This window comes from Mchenga conophoros, linkage group LG16 (assembly GCF_057382185.1).
Source record: "Mchenga conophoros isolate Kocher_MC1m ecotype Shallow Benthic linkage group LG16, M_conophoros_male_GT1.1, whole genome shotgun sequence".
NCBI classification, from domain to species: Eukaryota; Metazoa; Chordata; class Actinopteri; order Cichliformes; family Cichlidae; genus Mchenga; species Mchenga conophoros.
Genome location: NC_140541.1, coordinates 14252820 through 14277357, shown reverse-complemented (window position 1 = coordinate 14277357; position 24538 = coordinate 14252820). Strand labels below are relative to the sequence as shown.

General features: G+C 40.8%; 1 protein-coding gene across 1 annotated transcript in view; it reads right to left on the bottom strand.

Moving 5' to 3' along the window:
* plcl1 (phospholipase C like 1) overlaps positions 1-24538 on the bottom strand; it is a 127255-nt gene that overhangs the window by 16108 nt on the left and 86609 nt on the right. The window contains exon 8 of the mRNA XM_085248944.1: positions 4908-5270. Coding sequence (XP_085105070.1) covers positions 4908-5270 — 363 coding nt within the window. The remainder of the gene's footprint in view (positions 1-4907; positions 5271-24538) is intronic.

Genomic DNA, 24538 nt, shown 5'->3' with positions numbered 1-24538 from the left:
ACTGAAAAGGATTGACATTTTTCAACCAGAGATTCATTCCAGTTTTTAAATTCACAGACCTACACTACATGGATGAAACCGTGCAGTCACCCAAACATTACACACAAGCAGACATTTCTGTCGCATCATAGCAGGAAAATCATGTGTGTGTTCATAATAGCCGCATTTATCGTGGGCACTCTGATTCCTCCATCATTAATGTGGCTGATTGTCCTCCTGGACATTTTTTAAAAACTGTGGTTGTTCTATTAGGAAGCTGAAGATATTAGAGGATAGTTTGAACCAACAGAAACACGTTGGGACTCTGACATCTGAGAAGATTTTAAATTGATATTGTGAACTTAACAGCAGTTACAAACAGACTGTATATAAAGGATACAGCTGCCATGAAGTCACCAACTGGTTAGTGAAGTGGTTTTGCCATCTCCATCTTGGTATTTTGAAACCAGGTCTAAGCCAATAAACATATCATAGACTGGGCCCCATCTTAAGAAGCTCATAGTATCATATCACCCCAACAGGGCACTTCATTATCAGCCTGCTGGTTTACTTGTGGTTCCTATGATATTTAAAAGTGGAATGGGAGGCAGAGCCTTCAGCTTTCAGACTCCTCTTGTGTGAAACCAGCCTTCAGTTTGGATTCAGGAAACAGACATGCTCTCTAGTTTTAAATCTCTCTAAGTCTTTGGCAACTGGAGGCTTTCAATGATGCACTGAGTGTTTTTTAACTCTGCTTTTAATCATTAGTTGTTACTAATCTCTGGCTGTCTTCCACAGTGTATCTTTTGTCTCGTCGTCCACAGCTCACCAAAAACCGGTCGTGGCTGATGGCTGCCCCTCCCTGAGCCTGATTCTGACAGAGGTTTCTTCGCGTTCAAAGGGATTTTTTCGTTCCCACTGTCGCCATTTCCATGCTCACAGGGGGTTGTCTAATTTTGTGGGTTTTCTCTGTATTATTGTAGGGTCTTTCCCTTACACTATAAAGCTCACTGAGGCAGCTATTGTTGTGATTTGATGCAATGTAAATAAAATTGAACTGAATTGCTGTAACTAGTGATTAAGACTATAACATCACCTGCTAAGTTTATACTGTAGGTCACACAGCAAAGTAGGCGAGGGCTGTTCGTCCTTAAACTTCTACACAATTGGAAGTCTTTTTGTTTGGCTTCAGACCAAGAAGTTACATCGTTTAGGTCTTTTAAGTCCAATACTGACTCTTTTAACTGCATGGGTGGTCTCCACGAACTCCTGGCTGTATCTTATCTTATACAGTAATGCCTAAATACTGACTTATCTGTCTTATCCTGCTTTGTGCTTTTAAACATTCCCAGTTAATTTCTTTCTATTTTACATTGTAAAATTATATTTAGCAAGTATTTCATATCAAAACTTTTTAGTGAATGAAAGAAGAAAAGCACAAGTATTTCTGTCCCCTGCCTTCTGCTATACTTTAAAGTTGCTATTCCAGGTCATCTGAATCACGTAGTCAGGTGAATTGATTAAGGCCTGGTGTGGCCACACTTCACTGTGGCTCACTAACAGTGTTCAGAGGGACTGTGTATTATGTGTGTGAGTATCAGTTTGGACACTACATACGCCTCGTTCGTTTTCAGCACCTGGGCTTTGGCCAGTGTAACTGGGCTGATTCTGGATTATCGTTCACATAAGGTCACGTCATGCCTTCTGGGATTTAGCCTATCATTGGGTCAAACCAGTTTTGGTAAATGGTATAGAGGCATTGGATTGTATTGGAGTACCTAAACAACTGGTTTTATGCACAGAGCCGCTACCTCCAGGAACAAGAAAGTCCTAGTTTCAACACATATATGGGTATAAGGTATATATTAACATCACAATATACCTCTCTAAAAACAGATCCAGTGCAAAAAAGGATTCTTTTCACATTGCCCACCCATACATGTTGGTGTTCAGTGATAAGATGGTGGGAGCTGAGCGACCAGGTTCTATTTTCGCTGGTATTTATAATCCTCCTCCACTCTTCTCACTGACTCCTTTGTCGCTGCCTCGTCCTCCTCCTCCTCCTCCCCCACTCTCTTATTCACTCTACAGACAAGTCTAATTCTACCTGAGAGCTGAGCTCCAAAAAACTGGACTTCTTACTGCTCACTGAAACCTGGCAGCACGACTCAGATTATGCATCCCTCATTGAGCTGTGCCCGGAGGGTTATTCTTTAATCAGCCAGCCACGGACGTCGGGCTGAGGAGAAGGCCTTGCTGCGGTGTTTCCCAGCCATTCATCCAAAGTCAGTCACTTCTCTTCGTTTGAGCTGCTGCTCTTTAAAGTTCGAGAATTTTATTTCATGCGCTATAGTGTACCAACGACGCGGTCAAATCAAAGTATTTTCAAATTACTTTTTGTCTTTCACCCTGAATCTGTCCAGACTAGTTATTTCTGGTGATTTTAATATTCATATCGATGACGACTCTTTCTGCGAGGAGTTTCATCAACCTTATGAACTCTTTTCATTTTACCCAGCATGTATCTGGCCTCTTTTACACAAAAGGACACCCTCTTGTTTTAACCTTGGGCTTTAACATGGATCTTATCTGCCCCTGTTGTTATTTCTAATCATTACTGTGTTGCTTTTAATTTACTGTTATCTCCTGTTAGTGATGTAAATGTCTTGACTAACCACTATTGCCTTTCTATTTTAGACAGTGTCTGTCCTTTTTACAAAGAGATCAGCATCTGTTTTAAAATCCTCACCGTGGATTAATGGCCTTATCCACTCTTTAAAGCGTTCTTGCCGGAAACCTGAACACTTGTGGAGGAAAAGTCGTTTGCAAGTTCATTTAATTTATGTCAAAGATATTTTGGTGTCTTTTACTAATTCTGTTAGAGAAACGAGGGCTGCCTGTTCTCCAGTCTGGTTTCTAAAAGCACAGGCAATCCTAAGGTTCTGTTTAACACTATTAATAACATTGTTACCCCTGCTTCACCTGCTGTTCCCATGTCATCTGACATCGACTGTGAAAATTTAAAAAAAAATCACTCATATTAGAAATAACCTTTCTCTGTCAGCTGTCCATTTCTGCCCCAGCTCAGCTTGTAAATTTAGATCATTTTATACTTGTTTCTCTTCCTGAACCAACCCAGTTGGCTCTGTGAAAGTCTGTTGTTGTTTAGACATTTTACCTGCTTCCCTGTTTAAAGATGTTTTTCGCTCCATCAGCCCTCATATTGTTAATTCCTCTCTGGCCTCGAGTCAAGTCCCGATTTACTTTAAGAATGCGGTTAGTCACCCTATCCTAAAAAAGCCACACTAGACCCTTCTCTCTTGGGCAGCTATAGACCAATTATTATTGAGAAAAATGTTGCTAAGCAGCTAACTGCTGTTTTAAAGAACATTAACAGAGATAGCTCTTCTCTTATCTTTAATGGTGTTTTGGTGCAAAGTGACACAGGAAACTGTCCTGTCCTCCTTATGTTGGACCTAACCTCAGTCTTTGATACAGTTGATCCCCAGGTCTTGCTTGACAGGTTGAGGTATTGGGCCAGTATAATGGGATCTGCCTTACAGTGGTTTACTTCATATCTTTCTGATCATTCTTTTTGTGTAGCTACTTCAAATTATAGGTCTTCTTTAAGCCATCTTCGTTTTGGTGTACCTCAGGGTTCGGTTTTGGGGCCCTTATTATTTCTGTTTTTTAGCACACTTTGAGCACTTTTAAAGATATCTCATATCACTGCTGATGATATTCAGTTATACATCCTTTTAAGCTGCACAAGGTATCAAAACTGCATCTCTTACACAAGGATAAAAATTTTCTCCAACTTAATGAGGAAAAAAAATGAAATTCTAGTTTTTGCTCCAGAAAAGCATACAACTCTAATAATGGAAACTCTTGATCTATTAGCCTCTTATGCCAAGCCTTTTATCGGGAACCTTGGGGTAAATTATGACTCTGGTTTTACTTTAGATGGTCACATTCAGACTCTGGTTTGTTCATGTTTTTATCACTTAAAAAGTATTGCCTAGCTAAATAGTATTATCTCAAAAACAGAATTGGAAACTGTTATTCATGCTTTTGTTTTTCAAGACTAGATTACTGTAACTCATTATTCAGCTGCCTAAACAAAGCATCACTGGACCATCTGCAGACTGTACAAACGCTGCTGCCAAAACACCAACGTTTTCTCACCTCACACCGCTACTCGCCCGACTCTGTTGGCATTCAATCCAGAATACATTTCAAGATCTTGGTTCTCACTTACAGGACTCTGAATGGTCAAGCACCAGCTTACGTCAAAGAACTTTTACATCTGTATGTTCCTAGCAGGTCCCTAAGGTGACCAAAGCCTGCTATTTGTGCCATGTACGAAGCTGAAAACCAAAGGTGACTAAAGGTGACTGAGCCCTCTCAGTAGTAGCACCAGGACTCTGGAACTCTTTCCTCTTTAGTTTGTGTCTGCAGACATCACAAACCTCTTGAGCTTTTTAAAAATCAATTAAAAACACACCTTTTTACAACTGACTGATTTGATGTACTGATGTCTAATGTTTTTGTTTTCCTTTGCACAGCACTTTGTGATCAATAGCTTGAAAGGCGCTAAATAAATAAAGTTTTACTATTTACTAATTTCAGAACATTCATAAAATCCTACACCATTCACCCTTTTTAAGCATCCTATCAACATTGGGTCAGTTCACAAGCCTATTTCACCTCTGAGGCCATCCAGTGAACATAATTTTACCAAAGTTTGGATGTCATTTATATATATTTATATAAAAATAAATATTTATATTATTTACATTATATATTTATATATTCATAAATAAATATTTATATTTGCTTATTTTTCATTTATGAAATGTAAATGAACCTTGGGTCTGTCACAAGCCTGTCGCACATATTATCAAAAGTCAGTCCACATCCAGTCTCACCTGAGCATCCTCCCGCAGGTCCGTCGCTTCTTTGAGAGGGCCACTGGCTGACTTAAAAGTCTCATCCACTACCTTGATACCAGTGTGCCTCACTGTGACGTACTCTCTCCCCCGTCTCCCCACCCTCCGCACCGAAAGACCTCGCCGCTGGGCCTTCCCGCCTCCTCGTCGGTTGGTGATTGCCACGTGGACAAACAGGCTGGTGTGAGGTAAGGGGTCTCCTGCCAGGCCCAGCAGGGGCACATTACGGTAGCCAGGCTGAAGGCACTCGAAGGCCACGCTGTACTGGCCGATGAAATCATCTCCGATGTAGTCATCGTCTAATACCACAAAACGCAGCAAGGCCAGCTCGGGCATATTTACCTGGGGACAGGAAATGAACAAAAGAGATGAAATCCATTCTGCTGTGCACCAGAGCAAAAATAAAACCACGGCCAGTGAACACTTTGCAGAGTACTGACCTACATTAATGCAACACACCTCGTCTGCCTCAAAAGACTTTCTGGGGGAAAATCTCGGATAATTTAAATGTTATTATTCCAAGTCTAATTCTGGTTATTGATCCATGCTCTTACTGAAACACAGTTTTATTCATACTTGAGGGAGAGAAGAAGAAAAAAATTTACCCTGGTTTTCAGAGCAGATATCTGCTATGAATTTTTGGTTGAAATGAGATCTGAGATCTGTTTAGGGTCAGGGGTATAGGGTTAATGTTAGATTTAAACCCTTTACATGGAATTTCTACCTATATTGGCATTCTGAATTGGAAACCTTATGACAGAAGATTTCCAAGGCCAAAATGCATGTAACAGATTTTCATTTTCTTGTAATATCTGAAAAACGGCTTGTTTAGCATGTGGCTTCAATGTAACATATGCTAACATTATCCCCTGTGAGGTCTAAGGTCAAAATTGAACTTTGGGAAATAATGGGAAGTTTTTCATGTGTGCCATCTTCTTTGTTTCCTGGTTGCCAGGACTTGAGAGAACCATTTAATATAAACAAAAACCCTTTTTGAATAGTTTTAGTGGTAGGGCTTGGGTTGGGATTAGAGTCATCATAACTAAGAAGCTACTCTCAGAATATTAAAATGTTAATAATGAACGGAGACAGGACTCACATATTCCCATATCATGCCTGATCCTTCTCACTTCATAGCAGCAAATGTCACTTTAACACCCCACTCACACAATATTCATTCCCAAATTTTGACCTGTAAATTTCCAGATTGTTTTATTCTATTTAACTTAATGTATATAATTCACTCACTTATTGCACATAATGTCCTCTTTGTATATATGTACTTACTTACTGTATATAATGTTTTTCCCTCACTATTTTGCACAGTCGAGGAGCGTATCAGGTCACATTTCACTGCGTGTTATACTTGTATAACTGTGTATGTGACAAATAAAAAGATCTTGAATCTTGAATCTAATGTGTTTATTCAATAATGGCATTCCACCAAGACAAGCAAGGCAAGCAGTGTTTGCCTAGTTAAATCTAAAAACATGATCTGTATCCTTTTATCTCAAACACTAGAAAGTATTTCACCTATACGCATACATCCTTTACATTACTGCGATCTTATTGCTGTAATAGTAATAAGCTCCACTTTGGCGAGTAGAACAGATGCAGCCATCAATTTCACATTAGAAATCAGTAATTATGTGAGTGACCAAATGTGCAATGATCAAACAGCCAATACACACCCTCATTTTTAAATAATATTTTTAACTCACTGTAGATATTGACAGTTAGGCATGTCCCACAGTGCTCAAGCCTTTGAATAATAACAGTGGCAAAGTGATTTTTTTGTTAATAATATACTATTACAGTATACATGTTCTGAAAGTCAAGATTTAGAACATGATGTATTGCTGTAGATTAAGCAAAGTATGAGCCCTTTGAAATAATTACATTCCATATGTCTGTGAAGGTTCTCAGTCATCCAGGTCATCGTAGTCAAAGGAGCTCAGACCTCTACATTGGAGAGACCAAACAGCCACTTCACAAGCGCATGGCACAACACAGAAGAGCCACCTCCACAGGACAAGACTCAGCAGTCCATCTGCATCTTAAGGATAAAGGACACTCTTTCGAGGATGCCAATGTTCACATTTTGGACAGAGAGGACAGATGGTTTGAAAGAGGAGTGAAAGAAGCCATCTATGTCCACTGTGAGCGACCATCTTTGAACAGAGGCGGGGGTTTATGACACCAACTCTCTGCCATCTATAATCCAGTTTTGAGATCCCTTCCCAGACGCCTTAACGCCCACTCACATCCTGGGCCATCTGACCTCAGGAATTCGCATGATAAGGTGGGGCCAGGTTTCACAATGAACACACCCGAAACTCTGGCTGATTGGGACCCACGCCCAGTTTCCCACCTTGGCTCAGGCGATTAGAGGATCATCAGGGGGTCCTTTTGTCCCTCTGTGGGGGGATACTCCCACTAGGTTTATATCTGGGACTCTCCACCATTTGACCTTAGAACTGAAGAAGCTTCTCGGATGAGAGGTGAAACGTCTTCAAGCAACTTAAAGAAGTCCAGACGCTTTTCTTTGCAAGCTCCTTTGACTACAGTCCATATTTTTCAGACCATAAGGCTCACAGCTAGGGCTGCTCGATTATGGCAAAAATGATAATCACGATTATTTTCACTGAAATTGAGATCACGATTATTTGACGATATTTATTTAACCCTTTAAGACCTACTATAGAACCAAGTCCACCAGAGCTTATATTATTTTTTTACATGTTGTAGTGCCATTTGTGGGAGCATTTCAAGTTGCTATACATCAATACAACTGTTATAGCCCATATTTTAATAATATGTATGCATTAAGTGCATAGTAATTACATAAATTGCAAAAAAGTGCAATAAACTACAAAAAAAATTGAAAATCGCTTTTGTTTTGTTTACATATATTTCTACTTGGAGAAGTTTAAGAGGTTTATCCCTCAAAACTTTAAATACAATAAAGTTGCAAAAAATAGTTTCCCACCACAGGAAATTTATTTTGAGTGTCTTCATAGTTTTATTTTGGAGATACAGCAATTTTTATATACTGCAGGAAAAACAAAAAACAATCCTATGATGCAAATTTGCAAAGAAAACAGCATGTGCATCATTTCACTGTGGGAAGTGTTACGAACAGCTGATAGGAAGGCAAAGCGTGTTTCTGGAATATTATGTTTTTGTTCCTGCAAGCGCTTTTTATGCAGTTTTTGCAAAGCTATATGTGGAACGAAACCGTGACCGAGGACAAGCTGATGGCATCAGATGTAAGTACAACTCCTCCGGTTTCATATGCAAAACAAATTATTGCGCTAGCTTACACGGTTCAGGTTCTACAGGGGTTTAAAAATAGTTACACAAAACGGAGCATGCTGCTCTGACCGGCTTTAAAGGGTTAACAATGACTTTAAAAAAATAATATAAAATAGTGTGCAACACCACTGAAGTTTTTTTTTTTTTTTTTTTAACTCTTTTCAACCAACGGCAGTCACTCTCCAAATAACTTCTGCTTAGCTTTCCGAGCTTCCCTCGGGTCCTCTTAATCAGCGGTCTCCAACCTTTTTTGCGCCACGGACCGGTTTATGCCCGACAATATTTTCACGGACCGGCCTTTAAGGTGTCGCGGATAAATGAGGGAGGGGCTAATAATCGGCTCAGTCATTTTTAATGATCGTTGAAAGCCCAGATCGTAATCGTGATTAAAATTCGATTAATTGAGCAGCCCTACTCACAGCATTTTAAGGCGCACTGTCGATGAACGGGTCAGTTTTCATACATAAGGCACATTAAGCGAAACAAAACAGTCAGATAAGTCAAACTTTACCCAACTCATTCTTCTTGCTTCCTCCACTTCCTTAACATTGATTCATTAATGTTGAATTCTCTCCAGCTGCTTGATTCCCATGTTGTTGCAGTATATTAATGACTAACCTCGTATTGTAGATGGATTATCTCAGTTGTTGTCCTGACTGAAGTTTGGTCCGTTTACAGCTGCCTGCCATGTGATTGCATTTGTCCCTAACCATCGGGAACCCTCACAGCAGGCACGTGCAGAGGGGGGGGCTAGAGGGGCTTGAGCACCCGCCCCTTTCCTGATGGGTGCCCAAAGTGCCCCTTTGTTGAGGCAACTTTTAAAAAAAAATTATTATTATCATTTTTTTTAATGTGTGTGTGCGTGCGGAGTCCTGTCTGTGCCCCTCAACAATAATATTTAACTATTAATCACAGTTTTGCTAAATAAAAGGATCTGGCTTGCATCAGTCACATGATCACATTTAACCAATGGTCGCCCTTGACGGCAGAACGCGCTGGTTACGAGCCGGGAACGAGCTCACAAAGAGCACGCGCATTTTTTGCGGTCCGGAGCTGTAGGAGAAACACAAGTTAACTCAGAGACACAGACTGATGCGACAAACCAGTAAGTAGGTGTACAGCGTACACTGTAGTGTGTAGCACCCAGGAGTATTAGCTTATTACGTACACGTTGGTAAGCTGTCTTGTTGCAACTGACGAACTGAAACAAACGAGCGTGCTGTGTGTGCAACAGCGCGACAAACATCACCTGTCCTTTTATTAACTGCACAAGTAGTGCTGGTCATAGCTGCTGGCTTCCTGTGTAAGGCTGTCATGGGTCTGTAGCTCTGTCACCGTTTTAGGGAACATATTTAGTTTTAAAGTATTTAGAACATATTTAGTTTTAAAGTAAGTTTCCGGGCTTTTCCTGCCTTTCTGGAGGGATTATATTTCACTAAAAAACTATCTAATATGCATGTCCACATAATAATGATTATAATTATAATATATTAAAAAACACACGCTGTATTTTAAAGAACATACATTAAGAAGCAGATTATATTAGATTTATATTTTAAATAAGACAAAATTTGGATTTTACAGCAGTAAAATTATTGTATCTCTACAGTTTAAACATGTAATAAGCTTTGCCCCTGCACAGAGTGGATAGTGAAACAAATGGAATCATCATAATGACATTATCCATCCATCCTCATCCGCTTTGTCCGGGGCCGGGTCGCGGGGGCAGCAGCCTAAGCAAAGAGGCCCAGACCTCCCTCTCCCCAGCCACCTCCTCCAGCTTATCCGGGGGAATACCAAGGCGTTCCCAGGCCAGCCGAGAGATATAATCTCTCCAGCGTGTCCTGGGTCTGCCCCGGGGCCTCCTCCCGGTGGGACATGCCTGGAACACCTCACCCAGGAGGCGCCCAGGGGGCATCCTTGTCAGATGCCCGAACCACCTCAGCTGGCTCCTTTCGATGTGGAGCAGCAGCTGCTCTACTCTGAGCCCCTCCCGGATGGCCGAACTTCTCACCCTATCTCTAAGGGAGAGGCCAGCCACCCTTCGGAGGAAGCTCATTTCTGCCGTTTGTATCCGCGATCTCGTTCTTTCGGTCACTACCCACAGCTCGTGGCCATAGGTGAGGGTAGGGACGTAGACCGACCGGTAAATTGAGAGCTTCACTTTTACACTCAGCTCCCTCTTCACCACGACGGACCGGTGCAGCGTCCGCATTACTGCAGCTGCAGCCCCAATCCGTCTGTCGATCTCCGGCTCCCTTCTCCCATCACTCGCGAACAAGACCCCGAGATACTTGAACTCCTCCACTTGGGGCAGGAACTCATCCCCGACCCGGAGTGGGCACTCCACCCTTTTCCGGCTGAGAACCATGGCCTCAGATTTGGAGGTGCTGATCCTCATTCCCGCTGCTTCACACTCGGCTGCGAACCGCTCCAGTGCGAGCTGGAGGCCCTCACCCGATGAAGCCAACAGAGCCACATCATGTGCAAAAATCAGAGATGAGATTCTGAGGCCACCAAAGCGAAAGCCCTCCGCCACTTGGCTGCGCCTAGAAATCCTGTCCATAAAAATTATGAACAGAACCGGTGACAAAGGGCAGCCCTGGCAGAGCCCATCACCCACCGGGAATGAGTCCGACTTATTGCCGGCAATGCGAACCAAGCTCTTGCAACGGTTGTATAGGGATCGAATGGCCCGTAGCAATGGGCCAGACACCCCATATTCCCGCAACACCTCCCACAGGACACCCCGAGGGACACGGTCGAATGCCTTCTCCAAGTCCACAAAACACATGTAGACTGGTTGGGCAAACTCCCATGCACCCTCAAGTATCCTGGAGAGGATAAAGAGCTGGTCCAGTGTTCCGCGACCAGGACGAAAACCGCATTGTTCCTCCTGTATCCGAGGTTCGACTAATGGACGAACTCTCCTTTCCAGCACCCTGGCATAGACTTTCCCAGGGAGGCATAATGACATTATTTCATATTTATTACTTCCCCCTTCTCATTGCTTTATTATTGTAGCTGTAGTAATAAATAATAATGTAAGGATTCTGGATCAGCACCATGATGCCCATAGTATATACAGTATTCTGAAGAAGGTCTAAAATGTCCCTGTGTGTGCGTGCATGTGTGTGTTTTATTTAGATGGATTTTTAAAAAAAATATTACTCATGATATAACATTGTCCAGACGAATTAGCGCTTCCAGTCAGAGACTGAGGCTACGTCCACACGTACGCGGGTGTTTTTGAAAACGGAGATTTTCCGTTTTCGTTTTAAAAAATAATCCCGTCCACACATAAAGGCAGAAATGAAGGAAAACGCTGCCATGAACATGCCAAAGCAGCAGGTGGAGCTAGATTCCTAATCGTGCAGAAATGTTGGCCAATCAGAAGTCTAGAAGCCTCGGTGGGAAAAAGTAAACAAAGCTGGGGCATAGAAGCAGAACCAAGTCGTATGTGTGGAGGGACAGTAACTGTGTGTATATGTAAGCATTTAAACACTGCAGAGAGTAGAATTAACAGTAACAGTATTGTAGAAATTCATTTCACCGAAACAATAACGTGGCGCACAGTGTGACGTCAAAAAATGCGCACATCTTTGACGATGCGTTTTCTCCTGTTTTCTAGTCCACACGTAAATGCAAAAACGGAGTTTTTAAAAATCTTCGTTTTCAGTGACCAAAAACGCCGTTTACATGTGGACGAAAGGTGCAAACGCATAGAAAAATCTGCGTTTTCAAAAATACCCGGGTACGTGTGGACGTAGCGCATGCACCAGTTTATTGTATTTCCAGACTTGCTTTCGGCACAATTTACAGTGCACGCTACTCTGTTTTTTGTCAGACTTGAAATAGCCGAAATACCTTCACACTACGGAACTTCTATGGCTCTTCCGTTCGACAATCTCTCCGGCATTGGAACCATCATCTGTTTTCTCTTCGGTCACGCTCGGTTGATTTTTCTAGTCGGCACACTTATTTCCTCCATTACCCGGGCGGTACGATGGCTGGCTGCTTCCCAAACAAATACACATGTGCGGCTTGGCACTTGTGCTGTACGTAACAAGTCACGTGACGTGACGCTGCGGCTGTGATTGGTTCGGCTCTGCGCTACTTAATTTGGATTGGCTGTTCTTTTTTTTTCTTCTTTTTTTTTTTTAAAGAGGACAAGAGCGGCGAGGTCTATCGCGATAGTTGAATTTTTCTATCGCGATACATATCGTTATCGTTCTATCGCCCAGCTCTAGCAGAGCCTAAATTATTTCTCACAGTTTTTTGTTACCTTATGGTTCCAAGTGCTGTCACCAATCTTTGCATTTTGTTATTATCTCATGACACTTGTTTAATCAGCTACCATCTCTCCTATGGACTTTTTAATGTTTACAGTCTCAGATCAACACAGCCCTGCCCTCCAGCACTATCAGCAGCAGGAGCAGCAGCAACCCCTCAACAGCAACATTGTACCATCAGGTAAAACATCGGCTACGTTTGCTTTGCCTTGTTGCCCATATTAGATTCTTGATGAATGTGTGTTGTTGTTATTCAGCCTGGTTCAATGTGCCCCTTTTTAACTTTGAGCACCCGCCCCTTTAAACCTCTCTGCACGGCCCTGCCTCACAGTGGGAAAAAGTTAGCGTTCATCCTCCAGCTTCACTGTGTTTATGTTATTCTAACATAGCTGTGTCAAAAAAAACAAACAAACAAACAAAAAAACATAGCTGTGTCGCTACCATGTAGCACATCCTTATATACCAGCTAGCCCAACTTCAGTAACCCTACCAACGTCACTGCTGTTTAGTTTTCTGTCTTCATTTATGTTGGAAGTGATAGCAGAGCTGTACGTTTTAATTTTTTCAGAAATCTCTCAGTGAGAACATGCTATATCATGTTTAGGTGGAAACTAGCGAGCTAACTTCCTGCTAACTTCTAACTCTGTTAAAGTTAATAAATCCTGTTTTCATGGACGTCTGGATGTTAAACTTAATTGTTGCACCTGGTAAAGCAGCAACGCTGATCATTTTATTAAAGATGAAAGAATTTAGACAGTTTTTAACTCTCAGTGGTGCCACAGTGATCGTTTGACTTTGGGACCTGAAGCAGATGGAGTTTTGGACCCAGATTACTCCGAGAGGCTCCTGACGACAATCCATCAAGCAGTGCGGCTTCATAGCTTATCAAAGTCTGACTAAAACATTTTTGACAGATTTTTGAGCGCCGTGTACCACATAAAATCGGTTCGAGGTCAGTAAGAACAACCAGAATTCATACATAAGGCGCACTCTCGATTTTTGAGAAATTTAAAGGATTTTAAGTGTGTCTTATAGTGCCTCCAATCCCAAATCACTTGACAAAATATTTTTGCAATGAAAATGAGACAAAACGTAAATAAAAAAATAAAATTAAAAAAAAGTTTGGTCACTCTTGAATCACACATTTTTGGTTTACACATTTAGTAAGATTTCTAAAATTATATTATGAATTTAGTGTGAACTAAATACACTTTCAATAATGTTTACTGGTTTTTATATCAATAATTCAGCACACCTTTACATTTTCTCACCTCAGTTATTTGTACAGAAATACAGCATCATCTGTACAATATGTATTTGCTCCCAATTTAGAATCCTTAATTCATCTCTTATTAGGTGTAAAAGATGGGCATCATAAAATGTTTACAACAGATAAAAACAATCACTTAGTCAAAGTATTCATCCAATATCATTTCCCATTATAAAGCATCACTCAAAAAGCTACGGAAGCACTACATCAGCATTCACAACACAATAGCAGAAGCATCACAGCAATGCTGCAGAGGGGAGCTGTTTGAAATATTGCACTTCAGATCACACCTTCAGGGGACTTTCGTTCCCCCTCAGTTAATAAGGATATAAGCACACACACACAAACACAAATGAACAAATGAAGCTGGAAGCGAGTCTCTGAATATTCATTCAATGTGCAGGGTAAACACGCTTCACAATAAAACATTATCAGCTTTATCTTGACAAGGCCGGGTACACTGAAACACAAACGAATGCATGCCCCTCTATCTTTGATTGAGAAGGAAACAGAATAAATACCTGCAAGTGCTTTTCCACCAAAGTTTTTTTTTTTCATATCTGCCTTCCATTTTCATGTTTTACACTTGCCTTGTTACCATTTTACTACTTTTCTACCTCCACTTGGAGAAAAAAAGGAAATCGGCTGACTTCTAGAGAACGAAAACTGTTCTATGGTAGCTGCAATTTTGACTATCCTGGTGTATATCATCATTATATGACTGTTTAAAAAAAGAAATTGAAAAACATTGTAAGACTAGTGTGAATAACCCCAGACCAGTTTCCATTGCATTTATAAAACATAGTTAAAGAAGCCGTGCCTAAATGAAGGACGCAAACTGTGCCTGACTATAGTCATGTGCCTCAAACTGAAAAAGATTCACTTATTATCAAATTTCCCTCTAAGATGCGCGCGTGCGCAGAAAAAAATCTGCGTTGCGCACAAAAAAAATTCTAACCTGTATTGAAATTAAAGTAAATACGTTAACAATTCTGTTTTGCAGTGTTAGTCAGTGAGTGACTGGCTGCTCCAGTATGGGATTAGAACGATGCCACCTTATCCCATAGTCCAGCCAATCACGCGATTCACATTCGTATACGCAGCTAATCAACGTCGTTGACAGGCTATGACAGCGTCCTTATGTGCCGACACCGATGTTTTAGCTAGCAAAGCTGCGTGGCTGATGTGGAGTGAAGCCACATTAATGACAACGTGTACAGCCATTGGAGATGTGAGCAGGACAGACGGAACAATTGAAAAAGTGTGGACTTTATACCAGTTTTTAAATTGTGTTGATAGGCCACGTAAAACCAGAGTTATGATAAAAATATCTGCAATGTTTAGTTTTCTTCCTGAATACTATCGTTGTTTACATTTACTGCGGGAAGAAACGGTAAAAACGGCGTTTTATAAGGAAAACGCTCGAAAGCACTCTCCGCCTGTGAGCAAAGATGAAACCAAAACACCCCCCACCCTTTCCCATTGGTCGAAAAATGTACCATGTGGACCAATCAAAACATGGCATTTAGTTGTTAAGAAACGGGAAGAAATTTTAGGAGTGACTGCGGTTTTGAGATGAGAGATTTGCAACACAACAAAACTATTCACTATTCATGCTAGTGAATAGTTTTGTTGTGTGTGTCAGAACAACGAGGCGGCTACTGAATGTTACAGGTGTTACAGGAGTGACACATCTCCTGTTGTCAGGCCTGCAGGTATCAGGCTGTTGTTCTCCTTTATCTCATAGTGGACAGAAATTATTTTTTGGAGTGGCACAAATAATTTGTGTGGCATCAAATTTGATGCAGAACAGCTGATTGTTCTGTAAATAGTTTGAAATGTTTATTTAAAAAAACGCCTTGGCTGCATTTTTAGTTAAACAGCTGCAAAAAACTTTGTTGTTTGCATTACTTAGTTACTTTTTTAAAATAAGTAACTATATAAATAATTGTCCAACATTGGTCATTATATACTGTATTTTGCAGACAGAGAGTTACAGGACTCTCTCCCAGACCACAGACTCAAACTCATAATACAAGTCAGAGCTTTACTAAAAAAAATAAAAGATAAAGTTGTGTTTTCAAAATCGTCGGAGTTCAAGTTATTTTTACTTCCAATAGTGTTAACACACTACACAGGTCATGAACAAGATTTTTTTTTCATCTTCATTGTAAGTGGGCTAAAGCAGTTAATTAAAAGTAGTCTAACATAAATGCTGTAATTTGATTATTTTAATAAACCATGTAAGTTGGATGGATTCGATGCGGGCGTGACCACAGTGCACACGTCTGCTGTTGCTCACAGTGGTCCAAGGGACCGCTCAGGGAGTTTGTGCGTTCACTCAGACACATGAAAAATTAGAGGGAACATTGCTTATTATGTAGTTAAAGGTGCTAATAGGGGCTCATCGCTGATGATGTGGTACTTGTATTTTTATTGTATTGTAGTTCTGGTATGTGTGTCATATTTATTATTCAGTGGAGTGTGTTATATCAGAATGAAGTCGCAGCTATGGCAAAGCAAAACAGAGTTGACCTCTATCAATACATTCCCAGGCCCTTGAGCCTTTCTAATATTAACCCCAAGTTTCAAACATCAAACAGGCCTTTAAAAGTTCAATGACTGTCCAAAATGCAGTTTCCAAAATTGTCTCTGTTAGGCTGGTTTTAAAGCCAACATTTCACAAAAAGATAGACATATGCAGTATGTGTGTAGCTTAACGCCATCATTAGAGGCTAGTAAACATTGTTCAGAAAGAAAATTAGTTTGCATCAATAAGAAGCAGGCACTTTATCTAAAGACATAACTGAGACAAACATCACAGTGCAGGAAAAAGTCTCTAAGGAAGAAACGAGCAAAGAGCCTCTTTAGGATGTGACGCTGCAACCGAGGTAGCAAGAGACAGCTCGAGTTATTTGTCACCCGGCTCATGGTAAAAGTAATGAATAAATGTCACGCTATCCAGATTCGTAGCCAGGAAGAAGGGGTTGTTCACATGGCTGGTCACCCACATGATGGAAAGACTTGCTGTCCCTGGAAACTTGTGCCCAGACATAATAGACACCAAAAAGTTTTGCAAAGCTATACTGAAGTTCAGGAGTTGACGATTTTATAACAAGAACTACTTGCAGGACACAGTCATCATCCACTATTGGAAAGGTCACTTCTAAGAGGGTTTCCACCTCATCTTATGGAAGAAATGTCCTAAATATCTTACATTTCTTTACCTTTCTTTTATGTCATAAGTTTATTTCAAATGAATCCTTTTTGATTTCTGTATGTTTTCAATATGCTTTTTTTGTTGACCGAGAGTCCCTAAATGCTGATTTATCAGATTGTTAGGTTCTATGATTCTCAAATATCATAGGGTTTCCAGTACAGTCTGTGTTTTACAGTTCTGAAATTTGTGTACTGTGTTTAAAAAACAGGTCTATGCCATTTAAATAAACTCTACCAATTCTGCCAAGAGGAGCGGTCACATAGCCGCCAGAATTGTCCCAGAAACGTGTTGATGGCTAGCTAAAGTGTGTGATCGATATGCACCTTGGTCAGGGCCATTTAACCAAATCTTAATGGGGGTGTATGTATTCTTTTTCCCAGTAGGTATACTTTTGTCCCTGTGTGTATTAGAGAAAAACCTAAAAAAAAACATCTAATTTGTTCATTCAAGTCTTGTTTTTGAAAGTCATTAAAGCATGCATGCATCATGTACAGTCATTCAACCTTGGAACTTTTGACCACAGCATCAAGACTAATTGGTTCCCAATTCATTCTTCTGCCCAACAGCAACCCTGAACAAAACATTTTGAGTCATCCTTATCTGCCTACGTCTCTAAAAGTATCTACTTAATTGGGTCACAGACAGGAGGGCTGGATGGGTATGATGATGCTGAGGTAGAAAAGTTGCATTTCATGAAAACAACAGAACTGGTCGGCAACACAATGTGGGAGCAATAATGTGATATTTGCTCTTAAATGTATATGTGTATATGTATATAAAGGAGCAGTGAAAAAGTCACTAGATCTTGGCTGCTCTTAAGCTTTGACTGCACTGTTATAAAGAATATACAGTTTTGCTTGTGTGCGTACTTGCAGATCTATCTTTGTGGGGACAAATATAGTTTGTACTCTTTAAGATGATTCTGATTTTAAGAAAAGTTTCTTTGGGAGCTTGCAAAGAAAAGCGTCTGGACTTCTTTAAGTTACTTGAAGATGTTTCACCTCTCATCCGAGAAGCTTCTTCAGTTCTACGGTCAAATGGTGGAGAGTAGGGCTGGGCGATATGACCCAAAATTCATATCTCGATATTTTTTAGCTGGATGGCGATATAAGATATATATCTCGATTTTTTTTTTTAAAGCCATAAGTTAAGAACAAAAAGAGAGTTCTTAGTCACACTGTGTCCCAGATGTCACACGGGCACTTTTATTTACATACAGCATAGATGTACATGAAGAAATTACTCAAAAATAAATTATCAGCATTTATTAAATAATCATGGTCCATAAATAAAAGAAAATGTTGTTTTTGTGCATAACAAAAAGCTCACAATTGTGCAGTCAAAATGTAAACTAATAGACGCTGAGCATAATAACAAAGAGACAGATTTCACAGCTGCACCACGTCTCTGAACAGGTGCCATTTGTGGTCCTTATACACACACAGTACGTATCACTCCGCGAGGCTCCTCCCCGGTAGCCGTAATCCTCCGACATCGAGCCGTGCAGCTCCGTAGCTTAGCAAAGTCATATTAAAACATTTTTTGACAGATTGCTGAGCGCTGTGTACCACATAAAATCGGTTCGTGGTCAGTAAGCACAACCAGAATTTATACATAAGGCGCACTGTCGAGTTTTGAGAAAATGAAAGGATTTTAGGCCGTGCAGCCCCTCCGGGCTGCATGTCGTTAGCGCAGTTAGCTCGTTAGCGCGGTTAGCTCGCTAACACGTTGACGCCGTCCAGCCCCACGCACGGGGCCATCTGCGGTAACTCGCTAACGGAGATTTTCCGCTTTCATCTTGTCATTGCCTTGTCATTGTCAGGTGAAGCTATGGGGGAGGCGGAGTTGTGTTCAGTGAAGGAGTCCACAAAAGTGGACGAAAGAGAGGCAAATCTGCGGCTCCACAAGTATAATTATAACGTAACATAGACTATATCGATATAAACGATATTGTCACATCTTATATCTCGTATGAAAATATATCGATATTTTTAAAAAACTCGATATATCGCCCAGCCCTAGTGGAGAGTCCCAGATTTAAACCTAGTGGGAGTATCCCCCCACAGAGGGACAAAAGGACCCCCTGATGATCCTCTAATCGCCTGAGCCAAGGTGGGACACTGGGCGTGGGTCCCAATCAGCCAGAGTTTCGGGTGTGTTCATTGTGAAACCTGGCCCCACCTTATCATGTGAATTCCTGAGGTCAGATGGCCCAGGATGTGAGTGGGCGTTAAGGCGTCTGGGAAGGGATCTCAAAACTGGATTATAGATGGCAGAGAGTTGGTGTCGTAAACCCCCGCCTCTGTTCAAAGATGGTCGCTCACAGTGGACATAGATGGCTTCTTTCACTCCTCTTTCAAACCATCTGTCCTCTCTGTCCCAAATGTGAACATTGGCATCCTCGAAAGAGTGTCCTTTATCCTTAAGATGCAGATGGACTGCTGAGTCTTGTCCTGTGGAGGTGGCTCTTCTATGTAGCATAGCATAGAAGAGCCACCTCCACAGGACAAGACTCAGCATCAGGGGGTCCTTTTGTCCCTCTGTGGGGGGATACTCCCACTAGGTTTAAATCTGGGACTCCCCACCATTTGACCGTAGAACTGAAGAAGCTTCTCGGATGAGAGGTGAAACGTCTTCAAGCAACTTAAAGAAGTCCAGACGCTTTTCTTTAGCGTCTTTAGAAAAAGCTAAAACTAAGAGGCTTTAGGATCACCTATGTCAGAATGGAAACTGTGTGTTAAGAACTCTTTAATAAGATACCAAATAGCAACTATTAGATAATGAAATAACTTGTCTACTGACATCAAGACAACATTCTGAATTAAATCACTAAAGACAACGAAAAACCATAAAACAGTATAGAGCACTTTTAATGCATTCACTCTCCTTGCTGTGAATAGAACTGCCTAAAAATGTTTTCTTTGCAACATTTAGAATAATTTAGAATCATTTAGGATGAAGGAACTCAACTACAAAATGACCAAACTGTTTATGAATGTGTCTCTTTTGCTTTGATCTGGGAGTTACTATGTCTCAGTGGTGTAAATAAAAGAACTAGTTTTATGCATAGACAAGCAGCACAGTGTTTGCATGTCTGTGTGCACGTGTGTGCACGTGTGTGCGCATGCACGTGTGCATGAAACGATGACTCTAATCCCGTTCGCTCTGATTTCAACTTTCTCAATTTTTCAGCAGCATGCCTGTGGCTGAGCAGAGCTTTGACAGTTAATTCAATCAGTTTCAAACCAAATGCTCTTCTTCAAAGCCAGACAATAAGACACAGGACAGTATCTCAACGCAAGACTCAGTGTCCATGCTTACATTATGCTCGCAATAATGCATTCATATTTCTTTTAGTTAGATTTTTTTATACCATATAAGTCATATTTCAGGCCTGGAAATAGTTTTTAAATGAAATGAACAAATCTTTTCTAATTTTCTGCTGAAATAATGTTACAATGTTTTCATAACAATCATGGGAAAAAATTAGGCATTGAGTTGAGGTGAGGGTAAGGTGTGTGCTTTGCAGTGTTGGTTTGTAAGGTATGCCCCTCAGCAAGCTTCTGGAAGCTGGCCAATCAGAAAAAAGTTTAAGTTTAAGAGTGCAGGGTCTTAAAGGGCAGGAGCATAGATCAGTGTTTCCCAACCTTTTTCAGCCACAGCACATATTTCACATTAGAAAAATCACAAGGCACAACACCAAACAAAAATGTCACAAAAGCATATTGATTATTTTCCCCCAAACACCAGGTAAAGTAGAATTGGCTCGGTTTGTCCCCAGTATACCTTTTTTGCTTTCTTCTGATCACCACTCATGCTAGGGCCTTCATCTGGGTCGGAGTTTTCTCCAGGATCCAGGTCAGACTGACTACTTTTTCTTTTAAAATATTTATCTATTGCTATTATGCGCTGCGTTGTCTCACTCGCAGCATGACTATTATGTAATTTCTTCTTCGTCTTCTTCTATTTTACTGGCAGTTGGCAACCAATTTAATTAGAGCAGGTAGTTGTACTGCCCTCTAGTGGAAGAGAATGTAATTGTTCTGCCCGTTACTCACCCCGATCGCTTAGATTACTAGTCAGGAGGAACCAGAGCACACCTATGTGCCGCTGCACAGTGGTTGGGAAACACCACCCGGCTCCCTCCCACAGTCCAAAGACATGCACCTAGTGAGTATAGGTTAACTGGAGACTCTAAATTGCCCATAGGTGAATGTGAGTGCAAATAGTTGTCTGTGTCTATATGTTAGCCTGCGACAGACTGGCGACCTGACCAGGGTGTACCCCGGGATAGGCTCCAGCGCCCCCACGACCATGAAAAGCATAAGTGGAAGAAAATGGGTGGATGAAGTATGGGTAACTGATGACCTAAGCCTCACAGGGTTAACAGAAAGCTACTGATACAACAGCCCCCACAGGAGGTTCTTCCAGCCCTGCAGATGACGTCTACAGCTTTGTTAGAGCCTTTTCACATGGAGTTACTCACTTTGCCTGCATTGGCCATCCTATGAGAATAAATTTCAGTGGGTTGATTTTATAGAAATTGTCTAGTTTCTCAAATAATGCATGCTTAGCTTGTGGCTAAAATGCAGACACCAAGGACAAATGGTTACTTATGTTATACTTCTTTGAATTCCACTTTCCTGAAGGGTGCGCGTGTAGCTGGTGCATTATAGAGTAGTAACACAAAAACAGGGCACGCTGAGAGCCTTGTGCTCATCATCTGATAATTAAATTTACATCACTTATACACAGTTAGGCACTAGCTAGCTATAAACAGCTACAACAATGTACTGTACATTACTACTTTTTAAAATGAGAGGGTTCAAGTTTTGAATTTTTTTTTTTAAAAAGCTTCTACCAACATGTTTTCACTTGTTGGATTTCTGACAAATGAAACGCACCCCAGTACTCACGACTGGTGAATGTCAGCCTGAAATTTTCTATTAAGACATACGAGAGCAAAGGGCTGACACCACACTTAACCACACACCATGAAATCAACTGTGTCTGATTGTGAGCAGCTGCTCTTGAAGGCCAGCTTGCATGTTAGTAGGGTCCTGAATTTCTTATGTGTGTTACATGGCGCACTGCCCTTCAGTTCCTTGCTTAGTTTTGGGTTACAGTCTCTAATGCTAATGAGACTAAAGACTCTGGCAGTGTACACTGTAAGCATAGAGCCCCTGGTCAGTTTTGTCCAGTGACAAATCCAATAAAGTCTTTAGCAGTGATGACAAAAAGGGAAAAGCCACTGTGAGTAATTTCATCGTGGACAGAAAGCAAGAAAAATCAAGAAAGAGTGTAATCTCAAGTACAGCTTTATTTCATTGCCCAGCTCTGGTTTTACAGACAGCTACGGTGTAACATGTCAAATGCTATTCCAACATTATTCAAACCAGCTGACCTCAGTTTTTAGCAAACCTTTTGACAGTTGCTACATGGACAAATCAGACAAATAAAAGAACTGCTCAAAACAGAGTCAAACAACTATGTGGACATTTCAGAATCCAGCACCAGATCAACATTCCCCAACACATTTTGCCAACATACAGCTTGTTTCTATGGTCAGGCGTGATCCATGTGGGCATCAGATAAGATGATTTTCGATACTGTTTGCCTTGCGTGACTCTCTAACAGGCTCCTTTTCCTAGTTTTGTTCCCCTTAGGTGGTTTAAACCACCTTATCTGTCATTCACTGTCAAAATCAGCTGGCAACAATAGGCTTATCATGGCAATACTGGCCCAGATAAGTATGGCATCTCCTCTATTTATTTCAGTTTGTTCATGTTTTTGTGAACACTGTCATTTCATGAAGAAAACCGTGAGAAAAGGAATATATAAGAAATCAATCCAAACAAGCCGACTCACATGATTTCAGCCAAGATCAGGTTAGTGTGTGGTAAGACACTGATACTGGCGTTGTAGGTATGTCGTAGTACACATGCAGCACTTACTAAAATGTAGTAACAAAACTGAGTTAAGACTGGAGTCAGACTTTTGTCTCACCTGGCCATGAAATGCAGATATGAGTATGCAGAAGATCCAAAAATAGCTCAATTCAGGCTTAAGAACACTAAGGCTTCATAATGCTGCATTTTCTATTATAGATATGACATATAACAATTTTAGATGGCAAAATTAAAGGCAAATTGCAGTTGAGCTAAGAGTAGTCGCTGCTTTATTGTTCTTGGCAGCACATGGGGACATGGGGAAGTGGTTTTCTCTAACAATTCTGGTTAACCTTTTGCTTCATTTAGCAACCATAGCAACATATTTTGTTTGCAAAAGCAAAGCAACACTTACACTCTCACCAATGTCGGTGCAGGAGGGGGCTTCATTTGATTCCTGAAGACCTGAATCTAAGCTCATTTTAACTTGACACCGATGTGTAGCCATGTCGGCATGGTGATTTCCCTTAATTAAAGACTTGTTACTGAATCATAAATCGTCTGTCGATATTTATGATAAATAAAGTCCAGCTGAAGACCTGATATATAGATATATAGATGTTGATATACTCACCATTTATCTGTCAGCTCACTGTGCGCAGCAAAGAGAGAAACTGAAGCTGTTCGTAGCCTCGTTGTGAAGAATGATCTCTTGTCGATCACCAGAATGAACTTTGGTCTAAGCGTTAAACTAACAGGATAATAACATTGTGTACGGCTGGCCCACCACCAAAGTTGCCTAATGTAGCACTCAGATGAAGGTATCATTTTAAATGGGACACAGCTACATCTCATGCATATGCGTTCTCAAATCTCATTTTATGTCATCTCCTGCCAAAGAGAGTGCAATTGCTGTCTCTTGATTACAGGTATTATGTCCTTCTTTTTCAGTCCTTAAGGACGTACATTATGTCTGCAGGGAGCTACATACACATGTGAATATCGTGTGATTGCAGAGCACATATCCGTGGCGACAGCTTATGATTATAGCTCAGACACAGTAATGCAAGCCGCTGTCAGCAAAAGGTACCAAAAAAGCGCCATCAGCCAGTCATCAAGTACCATCTCCCATGATAAATTCACTGCATGCATAAGTGCATAATACATAATATTATCTCATTTATATCTTGATCTTGACTCTCCTCCAATTAAGCACGCTGGACTTTAGTTTTAAGCAGGTGCAGTCCAAATAAGAACAGACATAAACCTCTCTGAAATCATATGAGACTCCTTCATGTGTTGACATTTTCCTCTTCATATCAATGCATAATCTAGGACACACCACATCGCACATTAAAATGCAACTTTATGCAATAAAATCGGAGTCTGGACAGGACCAGATTAGTGGATGATTCTTGATCATGTCATGCTTCAAACTCCTTTTCTTTCTCACTGTAATCTCACTGAATTGAAACCTCTGAAGCATCCTGCGCTCCATTAAACGTCTCCAGGCTTACTTTCTTTTTTTAGGAAAAACCAACCCAAACAATCTTCTCTACAAAATCAAAATAATATTATGCAGTCTATAAGCAGGATTATTATAAGGCGCTGAAGCGGTTATGTAA